General features: G+C 43.5%; 12 protein-coding genes across 12 annotated transcripts; 3 read left to right on the top strand and 9 right to left on the bottom strand. All coding sequences in view use genetic code 12, as the record gives it.

The window, feature by feature from the left end:
- Positions 1-530: 530 nt before the first annotated feature.
- Positions 531-2381, bottom strand: CJI96_0000817 (uncharacterized protein; the record flags this gene model as incomplete). Its single annotated transcript, XM_029035064.2, has 1 exon — positions 531-2381. One exon carries the CDS (start codon positions 2379-2381, stop codon positions 531-533), a length of 1851 nt encoding a protein of 616 aa, XP_028890306.2.
- A 162-nt stretch (positions 2382-2543) lies between these two features.
- Positions 2544-3971, bottom strand: ARP4 (Arp4p; the record flags this gene model as incomplete). Its single annotated transcript, XM_029035065.1, has 1 exon — positions 2544-3971. One exon carries the CDS (start codon positions 3969-3971, stop codon positions 2544-2546), a length of 1428 nt encoding a protein of 475 aa, XP_028890307.1.
- Positions 3972-4118: 147 nt separating this feature from the next.
- Positions 4119-5837, bottom strand: CJI96_0000819 (uncharacterized protein; the record flags this gene model as incomplete). The annotated part of the gene is made up of 1 exon (XM_029035066.2): positions 4119-5837. One exon carries the CDS (start codon positions 5835-5837, stop codon positions 4119-4121), a length of 1719 nt encoding a protein of 572 aa, XP_028890308.1.
- A 214-nt stretch (positions 5838-6051) lies between these two features.
- CJI96_0000820 (uncharacterized protein) lies at positions 6052-7728 on the bottom strand (the record flags this gene model as incomplete). The annotated part of the gene is made up of 1 exon (XM_029035067.2): positions 6052-7728. The coding sequence occupies one exon, from the start codon at positions 7726-7728 to the stop codon at positions 6052-6054; it is 1677 nt and encodes a 558-aa protein (XP_028890309.1).
- A 544-nt stretch (positions 7729-8272) lies between these two features.
- CJI96_0000821 (cupin domain-containing protein) lies at positions 8273-8743 on the top strand (the record flags this gene model as incomplete). The annotated part of the gene is made up of 1 exon (XM_029035068.2): positions 8273-8743. The coding sequence occupies one exon, from the start codon at positions 8273-8275 to the stop codon at positions 8741-8743; it is 471 nt and encodes a 156-aa protein (XP_028890310.2).
- A 152-nt stretch (positions 8744-8895) lies between these two features.
- PRA1 (Pra1p) lies at positions 8896-9756 on the bottom strand (the record flags this gene model as incomplete). Its single annotated transcript, XM_029035069.2, has 1 exon — positions 8896-9756. One exon carries the CDS (start codon positions 9754-9756, stop codon positions 8896-8898), a length of 861 nt encoding a protein of 286 aa, XP_028890311.2.
- Positions 9757-10716: 960 nt separating this feature from the next.
- Positions 10717-12372, top strand: KIN3 (serine/threonine protein kinase KIN3; the record flags this gene model as incomplete). Its single annotated transcript, XM_029035070.2, has 1 exon — positions 10717-12372. The coding sequence occupies one exon, from the start codon at positions 10717-10719 to the stop codon at positions 12370-12372; it is 1656 nt and encodes a 551-aa protein (XP_028890312.2).
- A 41-nt stretch (positions 12373-12413) lies between these two features.
- ADE1 (phosphoribosylaminoimidazolesuccinocarboxamide synthase) lies at positions 12414-13337 on the bottom strand (the record flags this gene model as incomplete). The annotated part of the gene is made up of 1 exon (XM_029035071.2): positions 12414-13337. The coding sequence occupies one exon, from the start codon at positions 13335-13337 to the stop codon at positions 12414-12416; it is 924 nt and encodes a 307-aa protein (XP_028890313.2).
- Positions 13338-14474: 1137 nt separating this feature from the next.
- On the top strand, positions 14475-15074 carry MET14 (adenylyl-sulfate kinase; the record flags this gene model as incomplete). Its single annotated transcript, XM_029035072.2, has 1 exon — positions 14475-15074. One exon carries the CDS (start codon positions 14475-14477, stop codon positions 15072-15074), a length of 600 nt encoding a protein of 199 aa, XP_028890314.2.
- A 69-nt stretch (positions 15075-15143) lies between these two features.
- Positions 15144-15836, bottom strand: VPS2 (ESCRT-III subunit protein DID4; the record flags this gene model as incomplete). The annotated part of the gene is made up of 1 exon (XM_029035073.2): positions 15144-15836. The coding sequence occupies one exon, from the start codon at positions 15834-15836 to the stop codon at positions 15144-15146; it is 693 nt and encodes a 230-aa protein (XP_028890315.2).
- Positions 15837-15992: 156 nt separating this feature from the next.
- On the bottom strand, positions 15993-17918 carry FET33 (putative oxidoreductase; the record flags this gene model as incomplete). Its single annotated transcript, XM_029035074.2, has 1 exon — positions 15993-17918. One exon carries the CDS (start codon positions 17916-17918, stop codon positions 15993-15995), a length of 1926 nt encoding a protein of 641 aa, XP_028890316.2.
- A 199-nt stretch (positions 17919-18117) lies between these two features.
- On the bottom strand, positions 18118-24540 carry CJI96_0000828 (uncharacterized protein; the record flags this gene model as incomplete). The annotated part of the gene is made up of 1 exon (XM_029035075.2): positions 18118-24540. The coding sequence occupies one exon, from the start codon at positions 24538-24540 to the stop codon at positions 18118-18120; it is 6423 nt and encodes a 2140-aa protein (XP_028890317.2).
- Positions 24541-24682: the final 142 nt, after the last annotated feature.

The raw sequence follows: 24682 nt of genomic DNA on the forward strand, positions 1-24682 counted from the left end.
GGATTTGGCGCCTTTTGGCTCGATGTATGCACCATCTCACATCCATACGGCTAGGGGCGACCCGAGCAGCCCAGCGGGCAATTGGAAGGAGAAATTACTTACTTTCTGTTCTTGAAAAGTTCGGTAGTCTGTGTCGAATTAATTTTGCCTCCTTATCTGAAGCTCATAGTTAATCTGCTATTCTACCAGTGCTTCTCTTGAACCTCGCGTGATTGCTGGGAGTGCGGCTTCCCTTGTTCCACGTAGTAGCAGTCCGAATTTTTTAGGGCGGACCAAAAATTGGCCGACGGCGACGTATGATGCTATGGGTACATTGGAGCTACATCTGCTTCCTTTCATTTCCCAATTTTTTATGATTTAAAGTCTTAGCTTCCTCAAAAGTTCTCTTAATCATTATCTATCTTTCTTTACACAATTCTAGAGTTAAGTTCTCCGCGGACCCTCTCATCTATGTGTGGGGTATATGAGAAGAGTTGGTGCGATTTTGCAGCCGCGAAGTCAGAAGGACCACGTTTGGGCTCCCCAACCTCTTACTTGTATGCGGCAAAGTCGACCGACCACGCCTTCACCACACCGTCATTTCCAGTAGATACAAAGCTACCAATGTTTTTGTCGTATTTTAACCACTTGACACCTGAAACACCGTTTTGGTGCGCCAATTGATACTTCAACACTTTCATGGGACGGGCCACCGAGTAGACAAAGATACTGCTATCTAGGCCGCCGCTAAGCAAAAAGTGAGAGTCCTCGGACCATTCCGCATCCTCAACACGGCTGTTGTGGAATGCCCACCTCGTAGTTACCACAGAACTGTCGCTAGTGTTGTACAATGTGTACTTGCCCATGCTGTCAGCAACTGCGGCGTACTTCCCATCAGGAGAGACCTTGATCAACGAAGGTGGTGATCTCAACGCCTGGTATGAACGTTCAAGTTTGCAAGACGTTCCCACACTGAACTCCTCCACCCTGTTGGCAGTCTGATTTGCGATAAGCACAGAACTTTCGGAGATTGCATCCACGTAGGTGGCCTTGAAATTGAGGGATGTTTTCGCAAGAACTTCGAGACTGCTAGCATCATAAACCAGTAATTGTCCCTCCTGGATCACGAACAACCTATCGCCGTACGAAGCAACTTGCTTAGGCTGCGAATCTATCTGGGCAGCTTGAATGACCGTCCCGTCACTTTTCCAAAGTTTGAGTTTATCGTCCCACCCTGCGGAAACAATGTCGCTGTTGCTTTTCGTGATAGTTGCGATGAAGTTTGTATGCTGGTCCGCTCTAGATCCAAGTAATTCGGGAACGATTTCCAATTTGGCACCATCAATCTTCCATTTGACTAGCAAACCATCAGCGTCGCCTGTGTACACAAATTTGCCATCAGCGGAAACGGCTGACAACAGCTTTTGGTGACCGTACCAAACTTTCTGAGGAGACCCTCCAGTGTGAGCAAAGAAGTTCAAGTTTCCGTTCAAAGAGAGGGAAACAACATAATCCTTCGTCACTACAACACCAACTTGCTGGTTGGAAACAGTTGAGGGAGACTCAATTGTGTAAGTGTTCTTATGCTCGAGCTCGGGACTCCAACACTTGAGAGTGTTATCAGCGGAAGCAGTAACAAAACCAGATGAATTTGCAAACCAAGAGATCCCAAAAATTCCACCTTCATGAGCCTGTGGCAAGGTCTTTTTGACTTCTCCAGTCTTTCCATCGTAGAGCACAATTGTTCTGTCTGAGCCCACACTTACTAGCCATTGACCATCGGGGCTGAACTTGACATCTCTGATGGTGTTGCTGTGATTACAACGACAACTCTTATCAAACTTAAAAGGAGGACCATTGAAGAAAACCAACGCTTTATCATCACTTACGGTGGCAGCCCTGTAGGGCCTTTGCTTTTTGATGTCGACCGCATTGATGGTTTCCGCATGGCCTTGGATCTCGCCTACAGAGTTACCAGAGTCCCACGTGAAGCAATGCCCAAACTGATCTTTACCTTGTCCGACAGCAATAACTCTTTGATTGTCTCCGTCCCACGCAATGGACTTAATTGGGCCACTGAGAATCTGATACTCAGCCTTGACTACGGGCTGCTCAAACAGACCGCCTTCTTTGCCAAAGACAGAGGAATCCCAGATTTTCACATTGCCTGACTCATCTCCAGAAGCAATATAGTTGCCTGAAGGGCTAAATGTGGCCACAGTAGTTGGATATGTATGCTTAGTGAATTGGATAGGAGCAATTTCTTCGCTTAATGAGCGAACGATGATGGATCTTCCAGACGCGTATGCAATCCTATCATTGTTGAAATCGTAAGAAATGAAGGTGCTTGCAGCACGTGTGGTATTCGGCTGAGGTGGGTACAAGCTGATAGGAGTAATCATCTTTCTTTAGAAATGGCCACTTGTTTGATTATCGAATCTGTTGGTGCCTCACTAAATTTACCTGCACAATTGCGTAAAGTTGCAAAATGCAAAGCACATCGAAGTCGTCCTCATTTTATAATATATATATATATGTATGTCGTATAGTACAATTTTTTCTTCTTAACGGAAACGTTGGGTGAGGATCCTGTCGACACCAGCCTCCTCGTATTCGGCTTTGCTAACCCACATCTGATGAAAGGTTCCAAGCGATGCAAGCACGCTTCCTCCAATCCACGCCTGGTTGGGTCTCTCGTTGGCGTTACCAAGAGCATGGAGACGGATTTTAAGACCAGGATTAGAGTTCAGTAGCTCGTTGTATAGCCTCTCAGTCAATCTGGGGATCAATGAGGAACCTCCCGTAACAATAATGTTGTGCGCGATAGAAGTCCTCAAGTCGATGTCGATAGAGGAAATTGCATGTGTTATTAGTTGGCTCAATCCTCTGGCAGTCTTGGTTGTCGTGCCATTTTCTGGTGCAGGGGTTGGCGTGGATGGGCTGGATCCCGCTTTTCTGGCCCTCTTTAACGGACGGTAGTCATCATAAGGACTGCTGATATCGAGCTCACCGTTGTTAGCAGGGTATTTCTCGTTAAGAGACTCATCCTCGAATGGATAACTAGCTGGATCGAAGAGCGTGTCAGCAAGACGGAAACGATCGATACCCATTTCGATAGACTGTCCTGAAGGAAGCTCGAAGAGTCTTTTTTCAGACTCATCGTCATACTGTTCTTTGATAGATTCAGCATTTTGGGCGTTACTTGAATTCATCTTTTTTTCCGGAACCTCAAGCATTAGTTCCTTGAACTCAGCATATATCTTCTCTCTTTGGAAGTCGTCGAACGAGGTAGTAATTTTATCAGGAATCTCTCTTTTGGTGAACTTAGCAGCGTCAGGGTACACAGTTGGCGTTTTCTCTTTGATTCTGTACTTCAACTCCATGTTCACATCAGGATACTTTGATTTCAAGATATTATGAATGTGGTCATTCAAAAATTGGCCACTATAATGGGTCTTCATAGAGTTCCTGAGAAGACAGATGCCGTCAACGACTGGAGTAACACTGACGCTGTCATGGCCTATATCGACCACCAAACAGCTTGATCTTCCCTGCTGAAAAGACACACACGTCGGCGTCCTGGCTAAATACAAAGCAGGGAAGTTGAACAGCTCATAAAAAGTCTCCACGAGTTTTTGTCTATATTCTTTATCGGTCCAAACGGGTTCGGTGATCAAAATGGGCTGTTCTTGATAGTCTACTTTCAACAACTCGTTAAAATAATGACGGTATTGTTCAATAGCTCCATCCCAATCCTGAATAAGGGATTCCTTCATAATTGGAATAATCTCCTGGTTGGAACGAGGATACTCCATGCCGTGGCCAAAGATCTTCAGATTATTGGCAGTCTTTGCATAGCATGAAGGCACAATCACTTTTGGGTAATCGTCTCCAGCGTATCCAATTCTCGTGGTGTAACTTCCAGCATCGAGGACGATGGCATTGATCTCGTCGCCACCGTACACTGCCCCGCTATTCCCCGACGAAGACATGTTGTGAGACTGGAATTTTGTTCTAGAGACTTTTTTTTATCTGTTTACCGTTGGGTGCACACCATACAAACTGCCTCAACTTTTAGCTCTTGCAATCATAGCATACACACTGATCGTGTTCTAACTTCGTTCAGAGATTTTATTTAATTACATAATCTTCGACTCAGCATCAATCAAGCTGATCAAGTACTCAGCCTCCAACCTCACTCTAGCTTCTCTCACCCAGTCATCTGCCAATTTTCTACTCCATCCTTTCAAGTTGGCGACTTCCTCCACAGCAACGTCTAATTGACCGCGGACCAAACTCAGGTTAACTCTAGCGATCACCGACTCGATGTCTTTCCCATCAGGCTTGTTGCCCTTTACAGGCAACAAAAACTTGGAAAATATCACTGACGCAACATGTCCCAACAAACCAGCATTAGGAGGCAACAATGAAGCCGATCTCAACTCGGGCGTGAGTTGCTCCCAAGCAGTCAATAATTGAGGAATAGATAAGATTGACTGGTTGGATTGATTTGAAAGTAATGGTTCCAACTCCTTTAACGCGAGCTGAAATACTTCGTTGTCGCTCTTGGCGGTTGCTTCGTCAACCTTTTTAACGTATGGTGTCAAGAATTTTGCGGGAGTGTTTGCATCTGTAGCAAAAATTAGTGACTTTAACTTGTTTAATGCCAGTTGAATGACACCTCTGTTACTAGCGGCAACAGCTTGTTGCTCTAAGGCTTGTGCGTAGTTTTCGAGGTCCTCTAATCTACTGTTCAAGGCTTCTAAGTTTTTCAATCTGCCGTCCCTCTCATCATCAATCTTTTGCTTGACCATTTGCTCGAATTTTCTTGTTTGCTCGACTCTCACCATGGTAGTGGCGTTTACAGCAGCCTGTGTGATGGCTTGTTTGGCCGCCTCCACCTCCTGGGTAACTCTAGCTTTATATTTCTTCTCTAAGTTAGACTTTTCGATGTTGAATTGGTCCAACAAGTTTTGAGTCAATTCTAGTTCCTTTTGCGTGTATGCGGAAAGCAATTCGGTCTTAGTACTCTTGAGTCTCTTTTGAAGCTCGTCCTCCAACGAGGTATTCAATGCCATCAATTTGGAGGTTAAAGCATGAACGTTTTCGTTGATGTTTTTGATCAATGCATCCTTCTTGGGGCCAACGTTGGAGGCATCTACCAACGCAATCAAATCATTGAAGGACTGAATAGTACTTTTGACAGATTCATCGGCAATGTCGTGAAGACCGTCTTTCAATTTGATCATTGGCAATTTTTCAATAACTTCACCCACTGATTCAACTTCAACAGGTTTCTGCAACTGTTCCTCGGGAGTAGTGTAGTGGGGTTTCTTAGAAAGCTTACTCTTGGTCTCCTTAATGAGAGTTTCGCTGCCTTTCTCGATTTTGGAGGTCAATTGGTCAATCTGATCCTTGGAAGGAAGCTTTATTCTACCCAAAGATCTCTGCAATTCTGCGGTGGAACCGGTTTCAATGAAGTCAATTAATTCCTCGTAGTATGGCAAATCCTTGTCAATGACAAAGTCCATGACCTTATCGTTCTTGGTTGCAGCAAACAAGGTAGCGCCATACACAACAGAGGTCAACAAGATGGTCTTGAGCAAGAACCCAGTAAGAGAGAACTTCTTTTTCTTTGGGGTTGGCTCTTCTGGAATCTCATTGATTCTCTTGGCTTCTTCTTTAACCTCAGGTGACACTGGTGGAGCACCAAGGTTTCGTTTGACCGGTTGCGAGGTGACTGGAGTGCCTGGCCTGGTGTTAAGCTCCTGAAATGAGCGCAACGATGTGGCCAATGAGCGACGAGAAGCACATTGAGCAGATTGAGCTACCGCTCTGCGAGCAACAGTACTGAACATCGAAGAACTAATGCTGTACTTTCTTGGTGTTGAGGCTCTCAAGCTTTTGTTGCAATTCACCATACGTTTTTTTCTCGACCAACCATAGTGCGACACTGGCGGTGGACGGGTCTAAGCTAGCACAATGCATTATCTACCGCGAATTGGTTGCAAAAAAAAGAAAAAAATAAAATGGCATAACAAAGTGTGGTCTATTGAACTACTAATGTTCGTTTTATTGATACAACACCTGGGGATTATAGGTGCTATCGTGGTAAAGTTCAGCACCGAATTTGACTAAACCTGTTTCTGCCTCATACTGACTCCAATGGTCAAGTAATTCTGCAAGGATGTCGGGCTCGCTTTCAGCCAAGTCCTTTGTCTCACCAGGATCAGCCTTTAAATCGAACAACTGCCACTTTTCAGGTCCCATAGGCTTGGGGATGTATAATGCCTTCCATTTGCCCTTCCTGATGGCTTGTTGTGCGAAAAGCTCCCAACCTGTCACCGAATTCTCATCGTGGGCAAAGTCAGCTTCGCCTTTGATATAGCTTTTCCAGGAAAGACCTCTTGGCTTCACAACTTGTCTACCTCGGAACTGCGTTCCTGGATGTTCTATTTCTGCCAAGTCCAATACTGTAGGAAGGATATCCATCACTGTTGCAAATCCATGTTTGATATTTCCCCTGTTTTGTTGTGGAATTGCGTTTGGATGGTGGATTATCAAGGGACAACGGATGCCTCCTTCACTTGCCCACATTTTGTACATGTATGCTGGTGCAGTTGCCGCCTGGGCCCATTGATCGGAATACCAGACGAAGGAAGTTTTCTTGCCGATATTATCATATTGGTTGTTGTAGTGCTTCTCTATATTTCGTTGAAAGTTCTGGTTTTGGAGAGGAAGAGCCTCCATCATCATTCCCTCGGCACCGTTGTCAGACATGAAAAGAATAAAAGTGTTGTCGAGCTCTCCGGTCTTTTCTAGCCTTTCTACGACCCGTCCAATGTTCTGGTCCAATGAATCGACCATAGCGGCGTAAGTCTCCATGATTCGGCTCTCGACCTTTCTTTCGTGCTCGGTCAAGTCTTTCCAGGCTTTATCCCTTTGAGTGACGACCTCATGAGGAACAATTCCGTCTGGGATAATTCCCAATTTTAAGGCTCTGTCTAAGCGCTCTCTCCTCAAAACCTCTGGACCCCCGTCATATTTTCCTTTATATTTTGCTATCAAATCCTCTGGCGCCTGGAATGGCCAGTGAGGTGCCGTGTACGTCAAAAAACCAAAGAACGGGCGTTGTTTCCTCTGCTCGTCATCGCCTAAAAAGTCTAAAAATCTATCTGTGAAGTAATCACTGCTGTAGTAGTTCTCGGGAAGTGTGTAAGGGTCAATACTTTCACCGTTCTCCTGGAATAATGGGGCCATAAATTTGGCAGGACCGCCATTCTCTGAGTCAATTGGAAAGTACTTGTAGTGGTTGCCGGCACCAGCCAACAAGGTGAACGTCTTCTGGAACCCTCTCTTGGAGGGCCAATATTCAGGAGTAAGCCCCAAATGCCACTTCCCGCTTTGAAAAGTGTAGTAGCCAGAATCCTCTAAAATCTCAGACAAGGCGGCAACTCTATAATTCAAGTAGCCCTCGTAGCCCGGCTTCCCTCCGAAGATATCAGGATGGTTTCTTGCAAATTCTGCCATCTGCCCCAACCCTGCGATATGGTTGTCAGTGCCTGAGAGAAGCATTGACCGAGTTGGTGAACATGCCGAAGCCGTGTGAAAGTCGGTGAATCTGAGACCATTGAGCGCCAATTTATGCAAATTTGGAGTGTCAATTTCTCCTCCGAATGCGCTTAAGTCGGTGAAGCCCAAGTCGTCTGCAACAATTATAATGAAGTTTGATTTTTGCTTTATCGTCATGATGATTATATGTGAGTATAACTCAGGATGAGAAGAGGTGATGCATTTTAAATATTAATTCTGATACAAGAATCATCACGTTTATTTTCTGAAAATTGTTTAATGTGGCTCTAGTAAGGTACAATAGTACATGGGATGTGCATCGAGTGCAGAGTTATTTTCAGGCCACTGGATACATAGGCGAGCCACACTTTTTAAAAACTCTAAAATTGAAATTTTGACGGAACAATGCACTAAATCCAATTGTGTATTGAAGCCGATAAGGTCTTGGACTGCAAATCCCTTCAAAGTTCTTGATGAAGCATAAATAGACCGCAAACTAGCTCGTCATGGTGCTGCAGGTCAAAGATAGAATTGTCTCAGGTGAGACATTTCCGTTTTTGATCGATTTCATTGTCTAAAAACCCGTGTTCTTTTCACGAGATACCGTGAAGTCCATATATTAAGATTTCATTGAATATTCTCCTCCCTCCACGAGCCAATTTGATCCAACGCGAAATAATCGAAAGATATCTGCGTTGTTTAATATTTCATAATTCTCACAATGAGAGATAAATGGATACAGACTTTGACGTTACAACCACATCCTGAAGGAGGGTTCTACGCTGAGACAGGTAGATCAAAGAAGACCATTATCTCGGAAATAGGCCTTGATGTGCCATTGTTCACCAACATTCATTTTTTGCTAGAGGACAAGAACCCTTCCAGGTTCCATCGGCTTTGTTCAGAAGAGGTTTGGTATTTTCACGACGGAGAGCCACTAACCGTCCACTGCATCTACCCGAACGGAGAGTACAAGGCAGTCAAGTTGGGAAGAAATCCGGATGCCGGGGAAGTGCTTCAGTTTGAGGTGCCTCGTAATGTCATATTTGGCTCGACAGTAGAGAAAGGCTGGGCTCTTGTAAGCTGTATGGTGTCTCCTGGATTTGACTTCCGTGAATTCCAATTGTTCAGTGAAGAGGAACTTTTGCAGGTGTACCCAGAACACTCTGCAATCATCAAGCGTCTTACGTGAATACATTTAACCGGTCCTTGTTTCGTCGCAAATAGACCGGTAGAATAATAGATGCATTTTGGCTACGTTTACTAATTAAAAAAATTGTTTATTTGCTCCGAGAATAAGAAATAGTACGTAAGAAAGTCGAAAATCTTTTAAAGAGGGTATGTCTATTCGCAGTGTACCTCACCGTCGGCATGGGTGTGGCATGACTTGTCGTTAGCAGTGGCAGTCGCCTTTTGAGTCAGGCTAGTATTGGACGCCGATTTGCTTTCCTTGTCAGGCTTGGTCTCCTTGTCAGGCTTTGTGCATCCCTTGCCTGGTACAGCGATGTCGTAGGCGTAGACGTCCAAGGCGTACAATCTCAATGTAGCCGAGTTACGAACAGCAAGGGATTCGTTCTTCTTGGCCAACTCCAAACACTCCTCATAGGTATCAGCATAGTGGCCAATGACCCTCTGACCCAACTTGTCAGTGTGCCACAATCTATGGAGTAAGTCAGCAGCAAAGATCAAGGAATTCTTAGACTCAGCGACAGTGAAATTCTGAGAACATAACTGGGACAACCACAATCTGCTCTTGTATGAAAGAGGGCAAATGTTGGTCTCATCACTGTGGTTGGCACCTCTCCAGTAACCTGCCCAGCCGTCTTGACTACACTTGTCATCTGGATCATCACAGCGGAACAAGATTCCAGTGGTGTTTGCGGAAACCACTCCTTCGAAATTGCCAACTACTTCACCAATGGGAGCATTACCAAAGTACTTTCTGTAGAACTCGGATGAGTTACCATTGCGAAGAGTATGGAGTTTAGCGTGGTAAGCTAAAAGCTCAGTTTCTTCAAATGCCTGTCTCAATTGGTTGGCTTCCACCGGAGAGCATGAGTCGTGGATTTCGAAGGTGGTCTTCCAGTTCTCAGTCCAGGTAGTTTCCACCTTTACAGAAGAAGTGTTGGAAGAGCCCTCCCACAAAAAGGAAGTTGGGGCAGCGAAAGCAGAGGAAGCAACACAAAGAAGGGCAGTTAATCTCATTCTTTGAAATATTTCACTGGTATTTTAATTACATCGTCTGATGAGAGCCCCACTATTTATACCTCTTCCTCAACCTACCCATCGTTTACCTTGACTTGATTAAGCCCATAGCCTAATGCCGATCGTAAGTGACTCTGGTCCTATCAAATGGAAGTTAGCGGTACCTCATCTTTCACCACAGAGGTTATGCTTTCTTGGCAAAAAGGCGAATGCCGTTGTATTTGCCGAAGATGGGGTATCTTGAGTGATGGTAAATTATGCGAGAACCGCGAGGGTGCCAAAACTTGATGGGCGTTCACAAACGATATATTACATGCGTCATCAGCCTCAGGCACAGTATTGTTCGATCTTGGCAGAATAACTCACTGCCCGTAATGGGACATGCCATTGACGAATTCGACTGCCCTCTGGCGATGGTCAAAACGAGGCTCATGACGAGGACGATTCTTTCTTGAGAATGAGTGGCTGTATCATCCGTATAAGACTCACAGCTTCTTACGTTTGCTTAAACTCAGGGTCCGCCTTCATTAAACATATGTGATCTCCACTAGAAGTTTTCCGTGATTATCAGCGGAGCTACTTGTACTTACTATCAGTCATGGGCGGGGGATTGCAGAAGCAAGAGATTCTCCCATGCTTTTGAGAGCCATTTGAGAGCCAAATCTCAAAAAAGCATTAAAGGTCTAGGTCCACATGTTAAGATACCCTCCGGCTGCTCTTGTTATCATGCGAGGTTGTAGACCCAAAGAGGTCTCAACTTCGCAGCAATGCTTTTCTTTCCGTCTACAAGCATGTCGCTTCTACTCACATTCTACATTATGCGCATACTGGTCTCGTCGTACGCTAGCCGTTGCCCTGTATACTGGTCTGTACGTGCCTTCCTGATTTAGCAGCATTGCAAACAACAATTACACCTTCAACGGGCCCTCTTTGAAGATAAACCATACCAATTGGTCTACGATGGCCACGGCTGCTGATAAATACATCGCTCTAGAGGTCATTGGGAAGGGCTCCTTTGGGACGGTTCGTAAAGTACGCCTGAAGGAAACCGACGAAATCCTCGTTAGAAAAGAAATAGAATACACCTCCATGAGCATCCAAGAAAGGAACCATATCATTTCTGAGCTTCGGATTCTTCGTGAGCTCAACCACCCTAATGTTGTAAAATACTATCATCATGATCATTTGCCGGAAGAGAAAGTTATTCATATTTACCAGGAGTACTGTGATGGAGGAGACTTAGCGAAAGTCATATCAACATTCAAAAGAAACGGCGAAAATGTGCCTGAGGGCTTCATATGGGAGGTAATGATCCTGACTCTCCTTGCTTTACATCGCTGTCACTACGGAATCGACGCTAAGAAGGTAGACCTTTTTCGAGGCTCAGACAATTCTGCAGAACCTCAGGTAGACTCTGAAACTGTCATTATACATCGCGATATCAAGCCAGATAATATCTTTATGCTTGACTCAGGTAAAACAATAAAGTTGGGAGACTTTGGGCTTGCCAAAATGCTCACATCCCAAAACGACTTTGCAAAAACTTATGTTGGGACTCCATACTACATGTCACCTGAAGTGCTAATGGACAATCCGTATTCCCCTGTATGCGACATTTGGTCTCTTGGATGTGTACTTTATGAGTTATGCAACCTACATCCCCCATTTCGAGCCAGCACTCATCTACAATTACAAGCAAAGATCAAAAAAGGCGTTATACCCGAACTCTCTTCCATATATTCTCAACAGCTTCGTAAGATTATCAAAGACTGTATCACTGTTGACCCTGATATGCGTCCCACTTGTCATGATATGCTTGAAATTTTGGCCGTAAAAATGTTCAGGAAGGAAATGGATCTAAAGGTTGCAAATGCTACCCTAAACGAACTCCAAAAACAGCTTCTTATTAAGCACGAAGAGCTCAAAAAGAAGGAGTCTTCACTTAAGACTCTTGAGACCAAAATAGCAAGTGAAAAGGAGGATTTGGAAGCCAAGTTCAGAAGTTTTGAAAGACTAGCCCAAAGCCGAAAGAATGAATTGCAAGAGGATTACGCTAAGCTACAAAAGAAGTGTGACTTGCAAAAGCGACAATTTGAAGAAGAACTCATGATGGAGTTTGAATCACGCAAAAAGGCTATGGACATGGAAGCGAAAGAAATGAGGCTTAATTATCAGCGAGAGTTTAAGCATGTGGTGGAACATGAAGTACAACAGCGAGTTTCTGAAATTATTCTGCGAAGAAAGACGCTGGAACCTGAGTATCAACTTCAAAGAAGACAAAGTGGATCATCAGCGTCGTCTTTTGAGCGCCAACAAAAAGCGAAGCCAAGGGGTCCTCGTGAGCTCCAGGAGGAGTGTCCCCAACAAAATCAATATTACACACTGCTTCAGAATCCATCAAATGTCCCATCAACTTCTCCAAAGCGCTCTCCTTTGAAGACCAGAAACATTGAATGGGAAGCAGATATGCATTCAAAATTATCGCCTGTAAGAACGCAACACACTCCTCAGAACTACAAAAAACGCATAACCGACGAGTTTGAGCAATTAACGCTTCAAAAGCGTCATGTACCTGAATTTGAAGAACAATATTTGCGACAGAACTTTCGGCACTAAGCATCAAATCGCATTCATTATCTAATAAAAGCACAATCAATCTAATCTTTCCAGGTATTGCCAGTCAAAGCTTCGTAAGCCTCAACGTATTTTTCTTTGGTCTTTTCTGCGATATCCTTATCCATGGAAACACCATCCTTGCCGTTCAAGTTGTTGGAAGTCAACCAATCTCTCAAGAATTGCTTGTCGTAAGACTCTTGAGACTTGCCCACTTCATACTTGGACGCATTCCAGAACCTGGAGGAGTCCGGGGTCAAAACCTCATCAACAAGCACGACATTGTCGTTTTCATCCAAACCAAATTCGAATTTGGTGTCAGCAATGATTATGCCCTTGCCTTTAGCGTATTCCTTCGCCTTAGTATAGAGGTCAATGGCTATCTTCGCAACTTTGTCACAAAGCTCTTTACCAATAAGTTTCTGTGCCTGCTCAGGAGTGATATTCTCGTCGTGTTCACCTTGTTCAGCTTTGGTAGAAGGCGTGAAGAGAGGAGTGGAAAGTTCCTGGGATTCTTGCAAATCTTCAGCAATTCGGATTCCATGAATGGTCTTCAGCTTTTTATACTCCTTCCAAGCAGAGCCAGTTACGTATCCCCTGACAATCACCTCCAAAGGAATGAGCTTCATCTTCTTTACAAGCAATGATCTTCCGACCAACTGCTGCTTGTACTTATGCTCAGACAATTCAGCAGGCAAGTGCTTAAAGATCTCATCTTCGTCACAGTGAGGTTCTAACAACAAATGGTTGTGTGCATAGTTGTATAAGAAAGAAAACCAGAACTCAGATAATTTTGTCAAGATCTTACCCTTGTTAGGGATGCCATTTTCCATAATCACATCATAGGCGGAGATCCTGTCAGTGGCTACAAACAAAAGAGTAGACGCATTGACTTCGTAGATGTCTCTGACCTTACCTCTGTTCACAAGAGGTAATATACTGTCCAAATTGGTACTGTGAAGTGACATTGGTGCAATAAAGATGGTGATCCCATCACAATTGCATTGACTCCGACTAATGAGGCCCATACACAGGATTCATCAATCGGCCATCGAGTAATACCACCATTCAATGCAAGTTGCTCACCAATAAAAAAAAAAAAAAAAAAATCTGAGGCAGGTAGAGTGAGTTCATCTAGCCGTAAATATGTCACGCCTTGTATACTTCAAAAGCAATCGGAGCATGCCGATGCTTCACCCGCGTTGGGGAAATCTGAATTTATCGTCCGCCTACAATAACCATATGTCAATTTAACAGCCCTCTTGCTGGGATTTTCTTTTCTGTAGGTAAATATATTAAATAACAGCCAGGAGTCGAGTTACAGATGATCTAAATCCGAAAGACTCTATGCGGAAAGTAATACTATTTCTCGGAGCGAGAAGAGCCATGAATCAGGATTTATCATACCATCCCAAAGGCTACATCGACACCTTGTCCATCAATGAAGGTCGGGACTTCGACGGTCTCGAATCTGCCGCAGTATTTGCGATCAAACAATTCAATAAGCTCTATGTGCATATCAAGTTCGTAATCTCAATGACTCAGTCAACCTGAGTTGAAAATTTTTGCAGCCGACTGGCCAAATTGGTAAACTGGTTTAAATTCTACAATGCTACAAGCCGTTCAGGTAAAGTAGGAAACTACAAAAAAAAAACATAAACTTTATGAAGGCCAGGAAATAAAGACCATCTATTTAGAAGCTCTGGTCAATAGATGTAATCTTATCAGGCTAACGTCTATCGTGACTTTGTAACTGATCCAATTAAATTTCACTAATGCGGCTTATACACTCTGGCAAGCAACGATTATGCAAGTCATTCAGCTAATGCAATTCAACCCCCCACTTTGAAATGCGGCATGCAATCAGATCAGAAAGAAATAAAATATTCCACACATTTATAGCATTTCTTACCTAGGCAGGTGAGCTCATCAAGATCACGTCCTACATGTAATTGAGTACTGCCATGCGAGACAAGTCACGTGCGATTGTTGCATCTTTTTTCCACGAGTTATTGCAAATCACTATGTGAGTCTCTTCAGCACAGGCATTTTATTTTTATTTCTCTTTCTTTCTAGAAAAAAATTATAGTTTTCTAAATTCTATCATGGCTACGAACATCACTTGGCACGAAAATCTAACTCACGATGAGCGGGCAGAATTCAGAAAACAAAGGGGTGTTACTGTCTGGTTGACTGGTCTTTCCGCTAGTGGTAAGTCGACCATTGCCTGTGCTCTAGAGCAAACTCTCTTACAGCGTGGGTTGAACTCTTACAGACTAGACGGTGACAACATTAGATTCGGCTTGAACAAGGATTTGGGATTCTCTGAAGCCGACAGAAATGAGAACATCAGAAGAATCAGTGAGGTTGGGAAATTGTTCACTGACTCGTGTTGCGTCACCTTGACTTCATTCATCAGTCCATACAAAAACGATAGAGACTTTGCTAGAAAATTGCACGAGGAATCGAACTTGCCTTTCGTTGAAGTGTACGTTGACGTTCCTGTTGAGGTTGCCGAAAAGAGAGACCCTAAAGGTTTATACAAGAAGGCCAGAGAAGGTGTAATCAAGGAATTTACCGGAATTTCTGCCCCATATGAGGCTCCAGACAAGCCAGAGATCCACTTGAGAAATTACGATGGTCAAACAGTAGAGGAGTCTGCCCAGACAATCGCCGACTTCTTGATAGAAAAAAAATACATCTAGTTGTACGTAGACAACCTTTATTTATTGGACTTCAACTTTCGCTTAGCTGCAAGATGGGCCGGCTTTCAGTCACTTTTTCAAGCTATCTAACCTTGCTTGTAGATCATCCTCCTCCAGACCACCATTGTGTCCACCAATGGCTTCCGCCACTCTGGCGTCTGCTTTTTGAGCGTTCTCCACATTAATGGTGTTGGGTGTGTCTTTTAAGCTTGTGTTAAGATCAACCCCAATCTCGTCCAATACCTTCGTCAAAATTTCGTCAACTTGCTCATCCTCGCCCAACTCCTCATCGTCAGCCATGGCATCATCAATGGCGTCATCCATGAACTCCTGCTTCTGATCCATGAGGTCATTTTCCTTCGCAAACTCCTGAGCTATACGTGAGAGCTGAGGCAAGTTCATTGACTTATTCATTCCCAGAAGTACCCTGGTGGCATCTCGCATAGAGCTACCCATCTGCTGATTACTTCTCACCGATTGGATTCTTAAGGAAATGGCTTGCAACTGAGCCTTCATCAGGTTGAATTTGACAATATAGTTTTTTGTTCTAACAAGATCTTTAGCTTGAATCTTAGCACTCGCAATTTGTCCCTGCTTTGCCAGTTTCTTTATCTCCAGCATCAAAGTTTTCTCCTGATTCTGGAGCTTTGTCACTTCCCTCGCTAGTTCTCTTTGCGTTTTCTCGAGTGCCCTTTGATTCTTTCGAAGCCTTTCCTGAGGCGTGAGTTTTTTCCCAAATGCCCATTCAAACAAAGCAGACATGATGATTGACACGGTTGAAATGACGAGTTCAAAAGTGTAGTGGACTAGATAAGATACGCAGTAGTGCGAAGTGCAGAAACACACTAGCACCGCACGCTCTCCGATACGGCCCGCATTTGTGAAGATATTCAATTCCTATACAGATTTTTTATAAACTTACTCATTTTCATTCAATGGTGTGGCACTGTTGAGCCTTACCCGTTCTTCAGATTCCCCGTCACCACTTTCCCCAAGAAGTTGGTATAATTTCTGAACCATATGCTCTGCGTTTTCTGTGTTCACATCCTCCATACCATAGATGTAGATAGTGTATATACCATAGACAGCAGCCAATGCACAAGCAACAATGGCTACATAACCCTTTGGAGTGAATCCTGGAGGCAAGGGCTTCACCTGGAGGTTTTCGCCTGTAAGATCGAGCCAGGACTCTTCAGTGTCCCCAAATCTGGCAGCAGCGTTACCCTTTGTTGGAATATTCAACTTCTCACATGCTTCAAGATGAGATACTGGCAACTCAGCTTGTTTCTTTTGAATCAGTGCAGGGTCTTCAACCAAAACAATGGCCAAACCTTGCTCCAAGTGCCAATCGACGTGACAGTGGAAAAACCACACACCAGGATTGTCAGCCTTGAACCGGATCCTGATGAAACCATTAGGATTCACCAACACAGTGTCTCTCTGCATTGGCATCTTAGGGAAGATCTCGTAGTCACTGTTCGAGGGGTCATAGACTTCTGGATTGTCATCATCATCTGTTCCCTCAGAACGAAATACCGTTTGGAAAACATGGCCGTGCAAATGGAATGGGTGCTTACCAGAGTCCATGTTATTCAAGACTATCTCCACAACCTCTCCAGGCTGCAAGACATGGGTGTTGGTATTTGAACCGTAGATGGCTGCGTTGTTAGCGAACTTCCCAGCTGAAAGCACTGAAAACAACGTTGGGACCTTTGGTGCAGTGTAGGTGATATCGTTGAAGAACGCGTAGTTCACACCATCGCCAAGGTTGTCCATGGTGAAGTTAAGCACGATCTGCACATCAAAATCTTCATAGAGTGGCCTCTTCAGCGCAGGCACCAACTTAATGTCATCATAAGGGTCAAGAAATTGAACAAGCTTATCAAATTTACCCTTTCCGTTAGCCAAAGGGGCAGGCTTGTCCGGCCTGCCACGGCCGTATTGCAAGTAGTTGGTAGAGATAATCTGGAGGTCATCTGGAATCAAGTCAAGCATTGGCTCGTCCAACACATTGACAAAGCGGAATACCTCATTACCGACATCTTTTTTCGTTTTCAAGAGAACTCCGTATCTCTGAGCAACAGTGATATAGAGTGACTCAGTCTCCACAGGCTCAACGTAAACACCATCAACTTCGACAATGGTGAATGTATGGTTTTCGATGTATAAGTACTGGCTGACAAACATTCCCATGTTGACAATTCTCAAGAAATAAGTCTTATCTGGCTCGACATTCCAGGTCACATTTCTTGTATCGTTGAAGAGAGAGTTCTGAGGAATGGGCTCAGCACCTGTAGGATTATACCTCGACAAGAACTGGCTCATGATGTCGCTACTTTGTGCATGATACCAGTCACATACCGTGAGCGGCACTTCCTCATCAAACGTAAATGGGTACAAGTCACGGCTTTCCTCTTCAATGATGAACATTCCTCGAAGCCCATCACTATACTGTGAGCCAGAGTGCGAGTGGTACCAATACGTGCCTGCTTGATCGTCCACAGTGAAGTTGTAAGTGAAAGTGTGGCCAGGTGGGATTGGACACTGAGTAACGTGTTCTGGTCCGTCCATGGCATTGGTGCCGTTCATGAACAAGCCATGGAAGTGCAACGAGGTGTTTCTGTCGGGCATCTCGTTAGTGAGATGAATAATCACACGATCGTGGCGGGTGACTCGTATAATGGGAAGAGGCCACTGGCCGTTTATGGCTATAACGTCTCTCTCACGGACACCATCGGGGTTCTTCTTGATGAGGGAAGCATTGAAGTGAAACTCATGGGTTTTCGACAAAGCATGCACTGTCAAGGGTATGAGCCAGAAGAAATATAGGGTAAGAAGGTTCATGATACAGGCTTCTGATTTGACTAGAGGCGACGCTCAACACTATATATAAGATTCAGATTATGGAGAGTTTGTTCTCCTTATATACGGCTTGGCGGCAGCACATTATACGACCTCCGTGCACCGGAGATCAGACCAGGCACACTTCATGCAGCTCGGAATGTGCGTACTCTCCGATCGGTGGACGGCTGGAGCCGGACACTCACCCAAATGTCTTTAGTTCAATAGTAGAGTCATTTGCATCCGAGACTTGATTGTGGCTTCTAGTTTTCTTCACTAAACTTTCGGTATGCTTCTTTTGTTCCTCATCAAGGTACTCATTCACAACTCTCTTGAACGCCTCAGGATTTCTGTTAAGTAGTAACACCGTTTTTCCGTGTAGGTAGTCCTCACTAACAATGCCAGCATTGTCGTGTTTCACAAAGAGCGGAAGAAGCATCGCATACAAGGATACGGCCCTCTCCAAGTCACTTTGTATCGAATCTGACACAGAAAATACACAAACAATTTCGAAAGCTAGGAGCGGGTCAACAGTAGATTTCTCGTCTCCATTGGCCAATTGCTTCACCATCTTCAGCATCAAGTTTCTAACGACTGACGATTCGAGTGGCGACTTCGTGTCCTTCAAGAGCGATTTAACGGCCAGGACTCCTGCCGAGGCAAATTCGGTATCCAGGATCAAACCCAATATTGCATTGGCAAGATACTCTGCTTCCTGCTCATCAAGTGTGATATCACTGTTGGTGATTAAAAGAATAATAGTAATAACCTGATTGTTTCTCCCCTTCGAAGTATCAAAGAACCCCTGACTCTTCAAGAGCGTGAAGAATGAACTCAAAACAGTGCTTTTATCTTTGCCTAATTCGTTCATCACAAGTTTCAAGTAGGGCAAAATCACTCCGATTAAATTGTCGTCGTTGTGCTCGTAGAATTTCGCAAAAAGGTAAAAAAGACAGGAGCAGAGACTGGCTTTTGACTGACCATCAAAATTACTCAACATTTGAACCACAGCAGATAACAGCTTTCTGAGAATCAACAAGCTGGAGGCGGAATTACATTTTTTTAGTGTCATCTGGTGAGTGATCTCCTCAGGGTCGTAGTCATCTCTCAAGAATGGGAAATTGCTGAACAAAGGGAGCATGGCAATTCGCAAAAGCTCAAACAACTTGGTCGAACTATCCAGACCATCCACTTCTTTCACGCACCCCCTAGATAATGTAAATGCGATCTCGATAACTTCAATTTTCGCTTCGGTGGGTTCTTCAACAAGGATGAGGCGGTCAAGTAGATCAATAACTTCTCCAAAGATGTCATCAGCTATCAAACTTGAAACGAGAGTTGGTATGCTCACAAGACGTTTCATTGACAGAAGTACACGTGGAGTATCCAAACTCTTTATCAATGCCTCTGCACATTGACAGAACAACACGAAGAAAAAGTCGCTTGAATCATCTTGAAGGAGTTCAGTAATCTTCGTAGAATTCAGCTCAAGCTCGATCGTCAAAACCTCAACAAAATTCAACCAACAGTCGCCGTAAAGCGGGATTTCTTTGCTCGACGGTTGACAATATCTTAGAGTAGAAAGATCCTTCAAGGCCAAGATCCAAAGTGAGACCAACAAATCGGAATACTTTGTCAAGATTGAAGCAAATTGCTCATTCGCCTCTTGTGTCGACTCCTCAAAATTAATCTTTACAACAGCCCAACAATTCAAGATTGAAAGTTGAATTGCCTTTCTGTTGAACTCTGACATGGCTTCCAAGTAAGTAAACTTTATAAACTTGTTGGAAGAGATCTCTTCAAGCAAGCAAACTAAGGTCTTCAAGATCCTTTGCTTGGAGTAAAATTTGATTCTTGGAAGGTTCATGAATTTAGACGAAACACTGATTGCGTTTACGATGACTTCAGTATTGCTGTGAGGTCCGAAGCATGGCACCACTGCACTGATAATCTGAGCTTGCTGTTGCTCTAAAATAGATATTCCTGGATAAAGAGGATCTTGAAGCTGACCAAAAAGACTAAGTGTGCTGTCAAGCAATTCTATCCCTTTCAACTGAATTGCAGTAATTGGCGAAGTAGTGCCCAAAAATGACATCCGCACAATCTCTTGAATTTTGCTGGTCAATGATGACGCGAGCTTTGAATTCCTTCTTGCAGCATTCATTATGTGAATCATAACATCATATAAGAACAGGCGGAACTCCCAAGTGATCGGTTCATTCTTGTCTTCTGAATCAGCGTCCTCGTTGACTATGTTTTTCACTTCATCATCCTTCATGTCGATGGAATTGCTGTTCTTCTTCTTCCGTCTTTGTGTTAAAGGAAGAAGCTTTAACTGATATGTCTGCTCCAAAAAAGGACCTGTTAATCTTTTTGCAGACAGCTTGAACAAGGCATTCACCTGCGAAAACCAATCTTTCTCGGGGTGGGAGTCGACCCAGTAGTCAATAAGCTCCATTAACGAATTGGTAGGATTAATCTCCATTGCAATCCACGCAAGGTTCACGTTCTCCTTGTTCAAAGTAGGAATACCAACTTTTGTCATCTCCAAGATACTGGAAAAACCAAGATCGTATAACTCGATCGAGGTCGAGACTGGAAAAATTGATTCAGCAGAAGGGAACGTTGGACTTACTACTCCAATTCCAAGTTTCATGTTAGCCTTTATCACATCTACCGCTTGTCTATGAAACCACGCTGAAAACCTTGGAGTGAATGAACTGTCAAAAATGAGAATTTGTTGAAAGGCACTGAGAACATCTCTAGTAACATTGACACACTCATCTGAATCGCAGTTTCCAATACCGTTAGCGAAATACACGAGCAAATCTGTGAAGGCTTGCTTGAGATTGTCGTCACATGATTTGAGCGCTGGTCCAAGAGAGGTTATACCAAAACACATTATTTTTGAATAGTTCGCTTGAACGTGATAACAGAGGCGCTGATTCTCCATGAGCTCATTTTCAAAATGAAGACCAAATGAGTCGTTGAGAATATTGCAGTGTATTAGTGAAATCAATTGTTTCACTAAATAAGAATTTCCAAGTGAGTTTTCCAAGAGGACAACTGCTGCACTGGATGAGTAATATGCCATCACTGGATTGGGATCCCTCATAAGTTGCAAAATGACGTCAAGCACATCCGAAAATCCACGATGGCTGTGTTTGAAAATAGCGGAAAGAAACAAGAGCATTCTTCCTCTGACGAGAGGATCGGTCTGGGAAACAATTTCGTTTATGTACCGTGCTATGATTCTCTCAACGTCATCGTTTGGTAACATCTTGCAGACCATCCCGACAGTCTCTGCATTGAAATTATCAAGCAGAATGTTACTGAAGTTGATCGTTTCCACAGTGGTGAGAATGGCATCGAGAATTTCACTATCCACAATACTCTTTGACTCGTTAATGTATCTCAATAGCCTATTAAGTGCGATGGTGTCATTCACTTGAATTGCTAACTTCCTCATTGGATCGACAGTCTTTTGAGACAATGATGACCTAAGCTGTTCAAGAAGTGAAAACTGAATCTTGAAGGTCAAGTTTGGGAAAACGTATTGAAAAAGCTCAATAGAGAAGTCAACAATTGATCTCAAAATACTTTTTGCACAATACGTCTGATCTCGAGTCCCAGTCAACAAAAAAGAAGCTGGATCTTGATTGTATGCGAAAACCGAACCTTGCATGACTCTTTGTTCAAACCAGGAGGGCCAACTCAAAAACGTAGGCTCCCATTTGGAGCTAGAGTACAGGTTTGTATTGATGGAGTCCTTTGTTAAGGACATCTTGTCGGGGCAGCCCAACGAAGCAAACTTGCTTGTTACACCAAACTCATAATTGTAGTCGTCCTGGAGTTTGATTAATGTGTGATTTCTATGAGCGGCCCTGTGTAGAGCACCTTTATGCTTCCTCAGTTTGCTTCTCTCCTTTGATGGATCGTTGGTGAGCAACCTTGAGAAACACTTGACATCAGCAAAAACACGTGTGAGGAAAACCACTAAGCTAGAATTGACATCACGTTTAAGGGTAGGAGCAAGTTTGATGAACCCCTGAAGAACAACCTTTTTGTTGTATAGTATCAAACTGGCTAGTCTATGCTTCGCTGGTAGAAGCTTCGAAGTGTGATAAGTTGAAAATATGAGATTGCCGATTGAGTTTGGATTGAAATTGCTTTCATTAAACGAATGTGAATTAAACGCCGTGATTGCACCAACGTCTTCAAAGGTGGATTCCAAATAAGTGAGATAATTGTACGACTTGACAAGAAGGAACTGTAACTGACTCGGAATATCTGCAGTAGACGCAATAGAATCGATGTAGTTGTGCAAGCACAAGAGACTCAAAGATCGTAACATGAGGTTGTTCATAATCTCATTTACGTGAGAAGCGTCTGAAGTACTCCCTAAGTCCGCACTCACTAATTGAGACGTTAGAAGGTTTTTCCAGAAGACCAAAAATTGGGAGGAATTGAGTTTTACAAACTCCGAAGTTTCGCTGAACGTGACAAGACTAGCCATGATAATCCAGCATGCGGCATTGCTAAGAAACCTCTTACTCGTATTACCACCGTGTTTCAAATTTTGTGTGCAAAAACTTAGTATTTTGGCGATAGTAGAATTTTGAAGAATAGTGGAATCCGCTTGCTTCAACAAAGACAGTAGCGCCAATGAATTACTCAACAATCTCGTTAAGACATAGGGAGAGACATTTCTCTCTGTAGAACTCGCGTCTCTTTGCAACTCAGAATTACTCAATTCCAGAGTGACTGAATGGAATAATCGAAGAATAAGGCTATTACTCTGAGACTTGTTAATGCTTGCATAATGGAGAAGAGATGACGTCGCATGGTTTCTCGTTTGTTCTAATTTATTGACAAGCAAAGAGACTAGTAGCTCACAAATATAGTCATTTCCTTTGGATGGGACGGCTTCATCATCGTCTGCGGAGTCGCTTTTCTCGTCGTCATTGATGTGTGCGGAGTCACCATCCTCATTCTTTAAAGCAAGGGTTTGGTCATCTAAGGAATTGAAATCGATGGCATATGGAACAAGGTAATCGACAACCACTAGCAAGAGCGATAGTTGGTAGGGGTTGGTGTAAGGGTTAATTGAGATTGAACCATCCCCCTTAGTTTTGGATTTTTTAGTTGATTTAAAGCCAAAAATTTTAGAATCTTGCTTCTTACCTTGTGTGGCATGTATAGTCTGTGAGTCTGCTCTTGAAAACTGCCCAGCTGTGGTTGAGAAGCGATGAACAATGTATTGTGCGACGAGTTCATGGACTGGCGCACCGCTTTCTTTGAGTAGAAAGTCAATGACAATTTTCCAGTGAGAGAGCACTATACTCCACTCAGAATTTGGTGCGTTCTCTGAGTTGTTTAAAGCAGCAAACTTCAATAATATAGTGTCAAATATCGAGCAAACCTTATTGGAGAGGAAGCTCCACTCTTGAAATTGCTGAAGTTGTAAGTACATGACGAGAGACTCGATGTAGCCAGACTGAATATTTCTGAAGCTCAAAGCGGCATCAATTATACCTTCACTATTGTGCACTGAAATTACATTTTGCTCTTCCCTCAGGGACGTGATGATTTCACCGTCAATTTCAAGGGTGTGGGAAGCTTCATTATTCAACAAACCGACGACAGGTAACGGGTACGACTCTACTATATAATCGATAGCCGTGAATTTTCCCGTGTCGACAAAATTGTGTAATAAGTGAGCTAAAAACTGAGCTGTGGCAGAACGAATCTGAGGGAACTCGGATGCAAAACCAAATTGGAATATTTTTTTTTGAGTGTTCAACATATTTGATTGAAACTGGTGCTGCTGAGTCATTATTGCTTCTGGCTTTAATTTCGATCCTGATGAAGTTGAAGCTGAAAACTCTAAAAGCTGCTCGTAGTGTGATGCAGACAGTAGTATCAATATATTTTTGAGAGCCTCAATATAGTACTCGACTTGTAAGATGGACGAGGTGTTCGAGTCCAGAGTGCTGGCGTTGGAAGATATGGTGCTCACGAGAATGCTCTTCAGAAGATGTTTGGTTAGTTTAGCTTGCATCTTCTCATCAATATCTGACTTCAGCGCATTTTTGAGTACGGTGCTGAGTAAATAGATGATATTGGTTGAATTACACTTCTTGAGAAGCTTGTACGCAACGGTGGCCCCAAAGTTGAGAAGCGAGGTCAAGTGGTGCGGATAATTCTCAAAAAGGTCGATGAGCACGACGCTTGCAGCCTTTCCAGGAATGCTGAGTTCGCCCAAGTCGTTCACTTCAAGGTACGGAAAAAGGTCATTTGCAGTGTCGTAGATTTTGTTAGGGAGCTTTTCGAGAACAATCACAATGTCTCTAGAAAGGAGCTTGATCAAATTCAATGACATCTTCTGCTTTATTGACTCACTCGAGTTTGCATCTTTTGACTTCCCTTTCGTTTCGCCCTCACTTGATTGTGTCTTACATAGCTCGTGTATCAATCGCGTCAACTTGTACCAAATCTCTTGACAGTTGGCTTCATCCCCTAAGGGATCCGAGTTTGTGAGATGTAGGTACGTTTCGCTTGCAAACTTTAATGCATCATCTTTATCAAGACTCAGAATGAGCTCGTCGAAATTGGTCAGCATCATCTTTCAATGAGTTCTGAGTTGTTTGGTTGAGCATAGTTGAACACTACTAGTGGTGTCAACACTGCGGTTTGCGAACAGCCATGCAGGAATACACATGTTGAACGCTAGTGACAAGAAGCCGAATACATTGATTAGCTATTTA

The sequence above is a fragment of the Candidozyma auris genome, chromosome 1, assembly GCF_003013715.1.
Source record: "Candidozyma auris chromosome 1, complete sequence".
In the NCBI taxonomy this organism is placed as follows: domain Eukaryota; kingdom Fungi; phylum Ascomycota; class Pichiomycetes; order Serinales; family Metschnikowiaceae; genus Candidozyma; species Candidozyma auris.